This window comes from Suricata suricatta, chromosome X (genome assembly GCF_006229205.1).
Source record: "Suricata suricatta isolate VVHF042 chromosome X, meerkat_22Aug2017_6uvM2_HiC, whole genome shotgun sequence".
NCBI classification, from domain to species: domain Eukaryota; kingdom Metazoa; phylum Chordata; class Mammalia; order Carnivora; family Herpestidae; genus Suricata; species Suricata suricatta.
In genome coordinates, this window is record NC_043717.1 from 3920919 (window position 1) to 3931521 (window position 10603).

At 47.8% G+C, this 10603-nt stretch overlaps 1 protein-coding gene across 1 annotated transcript in view; it reads left to right on the top strand.

Moving 5' to 3' along the window:
- The window catches only part of STS (steroid sulfatase), a 133292-nt gene extending 127608 nt beyond the window's left edge, over positions 1–5684 (top strand). Inside the window, exon 11 of the mRNA XM_029930654.1 lies at positions 3005–5684. Within this exon, the coding sequence (XP_029786514.1) occupies positions 3005–3378 (374 nt within the window). The 3' untranslated portion in view covers positions 3379–5684. The remainder of the gene's footprint in view (positions 1–3004) is intronic.
- Positions 5685–10603: the final 4919 nt, after the last annotated feature.

The following is a 10603-nucleotide window of genomic DNA, read 5'->3' on the forward strand; positions in this document are numbered from 1 at the left end:
CAGACCCACTGCTCGGAGTCGAGCAGATCCAGCACGGTCCGAGGAAACAGTACAGAGACCAAGCTGTCGGACTTTTTACAAAAACTTTTAGAACCCGGGTAAGAAAATAAAAAGGCACACAATCCACACGGCATACCAAACAAGCAAAAAAAAAAAAATCAGAAACATTAATTCTTCATTCTACACCTGTCCGAGCTGGGAAGCAAACCCCCGGGGCTCCTGGGCAAGGATGCCCGGGATTTCCTGCCCGGCCTTAGCGTCCGTTTTGCAGTTCACCTCTGGGCGGGCTTGAGCGAAGGCGGTAATAATGGAATCCACGTGCACGGCTCCCAAAAGCACGTGGGAAATATGGGCCCTTAAAATGAATTTGTTCCAGGAGCCTGCCTTCTCTTGGAGTGTTAAACACAGCGAGACTTGACTCAAATGTCAGCGTGGAAACGCCCTCCTGATCTGCAGCGTTCGGAGCAAGAGCAGGGGGCTTCCCGCACGCCTCTGTCTGTCACCTCCATGGCCCTGCCGGCCCGGCCCCGGGACGATTCTTAGTGGCTGCGGCGTGCGTTGTGAAGAAATCTGCCACGCTTCAGAGAACCCGGGGAAAAGAGGAGTTCGCGTAGAGAATGTTAAGGAACCCTGTGTGCTTTTCAGAACTCCGCCGGACAGGGTCGCGATGCTCAGAAATTCTGTCTGCAGCCTGGCTCCTGTCTTTAAAAGGCAGGTGTGCAGAGCACAGGTGAGCTGACACAGGTGAGGTGTGCCAGCTCCCGTAGCATCAAGGAGGCCACCCCAGGGGGCAGCCTCCCCTGGAGGAAGGCCGGGAAGGATTCAGTGACAGCACATGCTCATGGCCAGCCCTGGGGCTCCCCGGAGCCACAGACAGGCTCACCTTCCCTTGCACGCGCCTACCTGAGCTCAGGGATGGCTTGGGGATGACACAGACACTCGTGACGTTGTTTCAACCGGATTCTGGGGGTTTGTGTTTGGATCGGTGGGTCACTGAATGCCTGAAAGTCACCGTTGTGGTGATACATGCAAATTATGGAACAGGATTAATCAGAAGGCGTGTCCTGCTTCGTCGTGGGAATGTCTCGGGGGGTTACATGAAACCGCAGTGACCATCATGCAAAACACGACCTTCTCGTCCTGGGCCTGAGTTCAGTGGGTCAGTACCTGCCGATCGTGTCTTTATCTGCTGCCTTCTTCCCCCGCAGGAAGCTGCGTTTGCAGCCCTGTCAGATGTTTAATGAGCCTTCACCTCCTCAGAATAAGCAGACAATCAAGTCTTTCGTAACTACTTGTAAAAGAGCTTTTTTTACTTAAAAAAGTATTATTGGGAGTATGGTGGAACACTGACTTGATTTTAAAAGAACTTAATTTTTATACTTTGTAACCATCCCAGTCTGGGGTCAGTGAGTTCTTATTTGAAGTTTTTTTAAAGCTTATTTTTGAGACAGAGAGCATGAGCACAGGAGGGCCAGAGAGAGAGAGAGTCTCCAGGAGGCTCTGAGCTGTTGGTGTAGATCTCCATGTGGGACTTGATCCTACAAACCGTGAGATCGTGACCTGAGCCGAAATCAAGAGTCAGACACCCAACTGAGCCCCCCAGCTGCCCGGTCATTTGGAATTTTTAACAGCTCTACGAAGAACCTATATGCCATGAAATTCCGGTTCAACAATTTTTAGTAAATATACGAAGCTCCTTATGGTTTGTCCAAATCTAATAGCAGAATATTCCATTCTGCTCCCTGTTTGTGGTCCTGCCCCATCCCCACTACCAGATACATTTAATTCTTTTTTTTCCCCCTTAAGTTTATTTATTCATTTTTGAGAAACAGAGAAGAAGAAAGTAAGGAGGGCAGAGAGAGAAAGAAAGCGAGAGAATCCCAAACAGACTCCACACTGACCGCACACAGCCCAATGCAGGAGTCTTGAACCCATGAACCGTGAGATCATGACCTGAACCGAAATTAGGACTCAGACACTTAACTGACTGAGCCACCAAGGTGGGCCACCCAGGCTCATTTAAATCTTGATTTGATACTCTTAGGTTGTCTTAGAAAAAATAAGAAGTTGGGGTGCCTGGGTGGCGCAGTCAGTTAAGCGTCCAACTTTGGCTCAGGTCATGATCTCATGGTTTATGGGTTTGAGCCCCACATCAGGCTGTGTGTTGACAGCTTGGAGCTTGGAGTCTGCTTCAGATTCTGTGTCTTCCTCTCTCTGTGACCCTCTCCAACTCATACTCTGTTTCTGTCTCAATAATAAATAAGAACATTAAAAACTGTTAAAAAAAAAAAAAGGAAAAGAAAAAGGAAAAGTTAACTGAGGTCTGAGCATGTTTCAGATTGTGTTCGATGGTTGTGTGCGCACGCACGTCTGTGTGTAGAAGCATTTTCTCTCCCATACGAGTTAGCAGGGAGCCTATCTCTTCCCGAAGGTCCTGTTAGTTCTAGACAGAAAGACAGGCGGCAGGTTGAAAACCTTGGAAAGGACAGACGGGGTGGTAGAACTGGGCGCTTTTCCTCCGTTGGTCTGCGTGTGTTTTTTGAGGGCGTGCTTCACCGTTCCCCGATGTAAAGTTTATCAGATCACAACGATGTTCCTGGCCACAGTCTCTGCTCAATTAATATTCTCCTGCCTGCATGGCACTGACTAAGGAATTGGGGACTGGGAAAAAGGAAGAGGAGGGTGGAGGAGAGATGGAGAGAGAGAGAGAAGGAGAAAGAGAGACAAAGAGAGATTTTTCTCGGTAGGAAGACAATGTCATGGTGCGTGTGAATTTGCCTCGTAGAAGCTGCAGTACTTTTACCTTTTTCTTGCCAGCTATGCCTTCTCGCATGTTTCTGCTTTGTTGTCTATCTTTCCGGCCATGGCGTGCATTCTCTTGGGCCTTAAGGGTGATAAATCCAAAGAGGCTGCCCCTCCTGGCGTCAGTGTCCGTGCGTGTGCCCAGGGTGGGACCGTAGAGACGCTCCCCTCACCCCACCCACCCTGTCCTTCTGCACCGCAGGCACGTCCATCTGGAAGGCTTTCTTCTTCACGCCCAAGTTCAGTCCCGAGGGCGCCAACGGCTGCTTCTCCACACACGTGTGTTTCTGCCACGGGCACTCTGTCCGCTACCATCAGCCGCCATTGCTCTTTGACATCTTCAAAGACCCCAGAGAGAGAAACCCGCTGTCGCCGACGACAGAACCCCGGTTCCAGGAAATCCTCGACGCCATGCAGCAGGCGGTGGCCCGTCACACCAACACCCTGAAGGCGGTGCCCAACCAGTTGTCACTGGGCAACCTGGTCTGGAAGCCGTGGCTGCAGATGTGCTGCTCGCTGTCAGGCCTGTCTTGCCAGTGTGACCGCGAAAAACAGGCCAAGAGTGCGAGCCGCTAGCTGTACATTGTGTCCGGGAGTGGGCACTGGGGAGACCCAGCCCTCCGGACCCTTATGCCGTGCCATCGGCTGCCAGGCTTCCCCCAGCGCCAATAAACTCGTGGATAATGATGAAGAAGCAATGACTAAACCTTAATCTGTGCAACTATGACGAGCCCAGGGCCATCCCCTCCACCACCAGTACATGACGCTAAGTTGCAGTTCGCCTCTTGGAACACAAATATTATCGGTATTATTTAGGACGCACGTTAAATGCTATTCACAACAGATACATTTATACATTCACAGTTCATTTCTGTCCTTGACGAGTCTGAGATATGTAAACTAGGAAGCCAGAAGCTGATCGCTTTTTTACGTAAAAGCGACAGCGGCCCGCAGATAGGTATTTTTTGTCCAACAGACTTTGTGGGAAATCCTTCAGGAACAAGAAAGAATCCTAAAACAAATCTCTCCTGAAGGGAATTTCCATTTCATAATGTATAGTATCGTATTGGGGTTTTGCTGATTCTTTAGTGAATGGAAGTTCTGAAATAAAGGCTACCTCAGGGGGACCGTAGTGGAAGGAATCCCTCCCAGTGCGATCCAGAATTATTGGCATGGCGGCATGTGTATGATTTCGGGGGGGATTTGCTGATTTACTGATGCCACTGTAGGGGTTAACATAAGCCCTTTTCTTTTGTATCCTCGTGCCCTGTGGTTATGAAATCCCCATGCCCCCAGTGCCCAATGAGATGTACAACTTTGGTCTAATTCTGTTTCTTCCAACACCAGTAATTAAGGGGCAAGGCATCGCAAGTGCACATAGGCGACGGGCGGACAGTGGCTCAGCTGGAGAACGGTCCTGACTCTGAGCGCCCACAGAGCAAAGAATGCACCCAGAGGGACAAGGCTTAGGTCACTTGTTCGGGCACTGTACATTCCCCAGCAGCATCACGTGGATTCCTTTTCTGGTCCGTGGAGAGGAGCTGCGTCCGTGTGCCCACCCACTCAGCTCTTTGGTGAACGGGGCCCGGCACCATCCGCTGGCCCGGCATTGGCTTGGCTGCAGCAGAGGAGAGCCACATGGAAAGACCACACCATGCGTGGCCCAGCGGAGAGAGCCCGTGCATCTGAGTCAGTGTTCTGACAGTGGGCTACACTTCTACTCGTCTCCTAGGAAGAACGTCCAGGATCCACTGATATCACCCTACTTCTCTAAACATCCGTGATTTCAGACTTTAATGTTGGTTTTCTTTCTCTTCGAAAGTGATTTTTCCTCCTCTCCCCGGTTGAGTGGTTGAAAGTTGGCGAGCAAACAGAATTCTTAACTTTTCATGTGGATTCCGCGCTCCAGAAAGTGCTGAAAATCTATCCTTTTGCTTTAGGAACTATTAACGAATGGACTAGCATGTTAATCATGTGTTAGGAATATTGCTGATATTACTATGCAAAAGCTGTTTGAAACCTCTATTAGGAACTTAGGTTTTAGATACTCATTTCTACGCAAAGTTTAACACAGTCAATGCAAATGGAGTTGCAGACCACACTTCATGGTGCGGGGAAGTCTGGGGGAGAGTGAAGTAACGTGAAGCACCTTTAGCGATCACGTGAATACACGTTGATGTACAGAGCTGTTCAGTCTGTACAATGCTAGCAGCCAATGAAGGATCTATAAATATACCTCTAGAAACAAAATAAGCTTTAACGTATTTGCCTCAAAATAAGTCCGATCACCGTTATGAATCAGGGCATTTGAAAAATCAGGTTTATCGAGCATCTGGATGATTCTTAGATTTCAAACCACTTGTCATCTGAAAGCTTTCATTGGGAAAATTTCATTGGGAAATTTGGATTCTTTGGTTCAGGACACACCAAGCAGATCTTCTGTGCCACCTGCTTTTGTGTCTGTTGCTTTTACAAAGCTGGGCGAGGCTCCTTGTTTTCCAGGAATCTCCGTGGTATTTTCATAAGGTTTGTATGTCCAGACCTTGCTGGGTTTTGGAGGTTTAAACAAATTCTTCTAAAGCGAAGTCTCTACAGCATTTCATAGACACGCCACAGGGAGCAAACAGTGACGTGTACACGAGCATGCTTTTCCAAGGTCAGTGACGCTGCGTGGAAACCAGAATGGCAGCCTGTGTCGTGACGGAATCAGGAAGGGAGGCAGACCTTGGGGCTCCCTGGAGGACACACGGAGGAGAGCGGAGCAAAGATGCGGGGTCTGCGTCTGAAGAGCGCCACCTGGAAGTGATTGCATGCGGTGAAGGATTCTCAGAACCTTGCTCTAGTGCCCGTGCAAACTTAAAATAAAATGCTCCTTGATGCAATCTGCTGCATGGCTGTCCTCTCTTGTGTGACTCAGTCTGTGGGGTCTGTGCAGGGCTTTACTATGCTAGGCGATGGCAGATGCAGGTTTCAATTCACCAAATGTTGATTGGTTCCAAAACCATAAGGAAGGGGCTCAGAAATACGGAGGTGGGTGAGGACTACAACGGCCCCTCCCCTCCAGGACCAGAGGGCTGGGCGAGCCACGTTGGCCATCACACACACTGCCTCTGACCTTCTCAGGGGCTGCGTGGAACGTGCCTTAGTTCTTTTAAAATTGGAAAGAAAGCGATGAACGCTTGGGGTAGAAGGTCACGTGTGCACCTGTAGGAACACGGTTGTGAAATCTTCGTGTGGGTTCACAAGACTTAGGTTCTCATGTAACATGTCGTGGTCGCATTTATTTTTTCACTGTTATTTTTGAGAGAGCATAAGCAAGGAAGGAGCAGAGAGAGAAAGAAAGAGAGACTCCTACGCAGACTGCACTGTCAGCACAGAGCCCGATGTGGAGTCGAACCCGTGAACCCTGAGATCATGACCTGAGCTGAAACCAAGAGTTGGAGGCTCAACCGAGCCTCCCAGGCACCCTTCATGTCATTATCTGAAAACATACTCATGTGGTTTTCCTTCAAGGGCCCATGAAAGTGTCAACTGGCCCTGTCCCCAAGTGAAATACCTTCCTTTCCTTGACAGAGAAGTCTGCAGGGTCTAAATTTGGAAGTGGGAAACATTGACCTTTCTGGTCTGTCCTGGGACCGGATTCCTTCTGAATCCTTTGGAAAACCGAAGCAAGTCAGAATAAATCCATGTGACAGGAAGGACCAGGAAGATGTGCTGAAACACCGGGTCCCCGGGCGAGAGGTCGGGGGTGGGGACAGTCATTTGACCCCACAGTGCCCACAGGAGCCACATTGGGTCCTTAAGGGGAGGTCTGCATGGACAGCACACCTTGACTGGTGGAGGCTCCTATCTGGCTCTCAACCCTCATGAGCCTCCTCGTTAGCCCTCAGAGAATGCGTGCTGTCAGTGGTCATTCCCCCGTGAGCCCAGGCTCCCTCCAGGACACCTGCAACATGCCTGAGTCTGGGACCCTGTTGCTGGCTGTCCTCGGGACTCTGGTATGACAGACTTCTGTGTCTCCACAGCGCGGTCCAGCAAACATCACTTAATACCTTTGCTTTGTTTAGAACGTCTGTCATAATTTACCAATATCTAACAGTGTCAAATGTTAAGGACATGTCAGCTGTCCTAAGTAGGACGCCCGCATCTTGGGAAGTGCCCATGGGTCCACACAAAGGAGACATTATTCATGTAGTGACTTGCTGGTTTTCTAAGAAGAAAGCACCCTAATGGAGACCCTCAAATGTTGGCCCTAAAAACACTCCTACCCATGAGTTGCAGATGCTCTCAATGGCTTTGCATGATGATGTTGTTTATGTGTCATGTCTTCATAGAGGTGAATTACATGATGCTGACGTATGCTTTACCCAGTAAGCAAGCCGTCACTGTCATATTGAAGTCTAGGGAGTAAGACTGACCTCACCAATCATGTGAAAGCCTCAGGTTTCAAACTCTATTCCCTGTGGTGGTGATTTTCTAAACGGCAGAATTTCCGGTGAATGTGTTATTATAAATAATGCGCTTTGAGTTGCCTATCAAACATTTATGTTGTCTAAATTTGACACAGGGTACAAAACTGAGTAAATAAATGTACAAGGATTTGGCCAGTTCCCTAGTGGGTGGGGCATCTTGGTAACTACATGTGAGACAGAAATGTTCTCCTGGTACAAATGGACGGTTTCGTTTCTGTGGGTACCAGGCAGGGTGGTGTTTCCCATTTCTCTTGTCACCTTGGGACCATGAGACAGACGCTCAGTCCTGGCCAGGAAGATCCCTGCACATCTTCTCTGATTGTGGCTTTGGACCACACGTCACCCAGGTAAGGGCTCCGACAAGACCCCAAGGAATGAGGACTCCATGGTCCTAAGGGTCCCAGTCACTGGGTGACCAGGCAGCTGTCCCCCTGACCAAGATCCTACTTCTATCATCTAAGCCACGGAGATTCGAAGGTTGCTAGAATCACAGCAGCCAGACTAATCACCCTCAGTGATACAGTAGGTTGACCACACTCTCTAAGCCTGACGTTCTGTGATAGCTCTCAAGATTGCAATGTTTGTGATTTACTGCTGCTTGCTCAAAATAGAAGTCCTGTGCATTCATTCTTGTGTGTCTGTGTTCTTTTAAGTTTTCATTTCAATTTTAAGAGTTGTCAGAATGCTTCACCTCTTAGATGTTTAAGTATGCGAGGCAATACTGTTAAGTGTAGGCACCACACCGCACAGTATAACGGGCACTCTGTATGCGTTGATTGCAGCTCCCCGTTTTCCTTTTCCCCCAGACCATGGCCACGTGCATCCTGCTATTTGCTTCTGTGAGGTTGATTCTTTTAGATACCTCATGTGACTAGAATTCTGCCGTGTTTGTGCTCCTGCGACTGACTTACTCCACGTGACGTAAATTCCCTACAGTGCATCCATGTTGTTGCGTATGGCGGGATTCCTTTCATTTTTAAGATTCAAGGGTGGTGGATATTATTTACTTTTTTTAAGTTTTTTTTTTTTTTTTATTTTAAGACACAGAAAGAATGAGCATGGGAGGGGCAGAGAGAGAAGGAGAGAGAGAATCCCAAGCAGGCTCCACACTGTCTGTGCAGACCTTGATGTGGGGCTCAGACTCATGAACCATGAGATCATGACCTGAGTGAAAACCAAGAGTCGGACGCTTAACTGACTGAGCCACCCAGGTGCCTCTGAAGAGTGGTGTTTTATTGCTTAACAGGAAAAAAAAAGAAAGAAAACACAAATGTTGGAAAGGGAATAAATGAAGCAGTTGTTACACTGGGGAAAACAAAATGGTGCAGCTAGTGCAGAAAACAGAATGGGGGGACCCTCAAAAAATTAAAAAAAAAAACTACCCTGTGATCCAACAATTCCACTTGTGGGTGTTTATCCAAAAGGATTGAAATCAGGATCCCGAAGAGATAAGTGCGTGCCCGTGTTCACCACAGCGCCATTCAGGAGAGCCAAGATGTGGACACGGCACACCTCAGTGGAGCGGATAAAGGAAATGTGGTATATGCACTAATTTTGTGCAGATGATCAACGGCGTGGGGGTGGGGATCCGAGAGACTCAAGCGTAAAAGTATAATGGGGCTCCCAGTCTTTGACTGTGGCCCCGAATGGAAGGTACATGATTCTAGTGTAGAGCGCATGAGTGAGTAGACAGAGTTGAGTCTGTTACACACCCAACAAATTGATGCTGACTTTGACGTCGACCCTTCTCAAAGTTGGAGGACTAGGTTTTGCTTCATTTACTATAGGAAGATGGCAGATTTCAAAATTTGTTATATATATTGACATATTTATAATGGAAAAATTTTCCAATATTTAAGTAATCTCCACCACCCCCAACATGCCACTCAAAGTCACAATCCTGAGATCAAAAGTCACACAGTCTTCCTACCGAGCCAGCCTGGCACCCCTATCAAATATTCTTTGGGGGCACCTGGGTGGCTCACTCGGTTGAGCGTCCATCTCTTGACTTTGACTCAGGTCATGAGCTCATGGTTTATGAGTTCAAATCCCACATTAGGCTCTTTGCTGACAGTGGGGAGTCTGCTTGGTATTTCTCTCTGTGTGTCTCTCTCTCTGACCCTCCCGTGCTCATGCTCTCTCTCAAATAAAAATAAACTTTAAAAATAAATAATAAAATACTCTTTGAATTCTCTAAACTTTATAGCCTTCTAAATACTTAAAACGATATTTCCTGTGAGTATGTAAATTCCTTGGGTCACTATGTTGTTTTAGTTTTGTTGATCAGATTTGAGTCTTAAAAAAGATCGGAAGACAATATAATGTCTTAAAGCCACCTTCTTTCACCAACCTTTGGAATAATAACCATGTAACTCTTGGTCAGTGTTTACAGTGCATGGGATTCAGGCATCTCCTGCTTTTCTTGAGCTCAAATGTCCATCAACTGCTGAATGGATAAAGATGTCGTTTATATGTACAATGGAATATTACTCAGTGATATAAAAGAATGAAATCCTGCCATTTGCAGCAATGTGGATGGAACTGGAGGGTACTAAGCCGAGTGAAATAAGTCAGTCAGGGAAGGACAGATATCATATATTTTCAATCACCTGTGGATCTTGAGAAACTTAATGGAAGACAATGGCTTAGGGGGAGGGGAAAATAGTTACAAACAGAGAGGGAGGGAGGCAAACCATAAGAGACTTTTTAAAATTTTTTTTTATTTTTGAGAGACAGAGAGAGACAGTGTGAGCAGGGGAGGGGCAGAGAGAGAAGGAGACGCAGAAATGGAAGCAGGCTCCAGGCTCTGAGCTAGCTGTCAGCACAGAGCCTGACGTGGGGCTCGAACCCACGAACCGCGAGATCATGACCTGAGCCGAAGTCGGAGGCTTAACCGACTGAGCCACCCAGGCGCCCCATAAGAGACTCTTAAGTACAGAGAACACACAGGGTTGATGGGGGGTGGGGGTGAGGGGCACTGAGCAGAGCACTGGTTGGGATGAGCAGTCACCAGAATTTACCCCTGAAACCAAGAGCACACCGTATACACTGGATGTTAGCCAACTTGACAATAAATTATATCTAAAAATAACAATAAAAAATAACGAAAATAAAATAAATTGACTTCAAATTTTAAAAAATGTCAGGTGGACAACATTCTGTAACCGGCCAGCATCAGGACGCCGTTCAGCAAGAACTCAAACTGGTCCATCTCAGGTCACAGGCAACGAGTGTTGTAGGCAGAGGCGAGGAGAAATGAGGGTTTCAGAAGGTTCAGGAAAGGACACGCACGGCATTTTATCAGGAGAAACACCCAGGGTGGGTAAGTG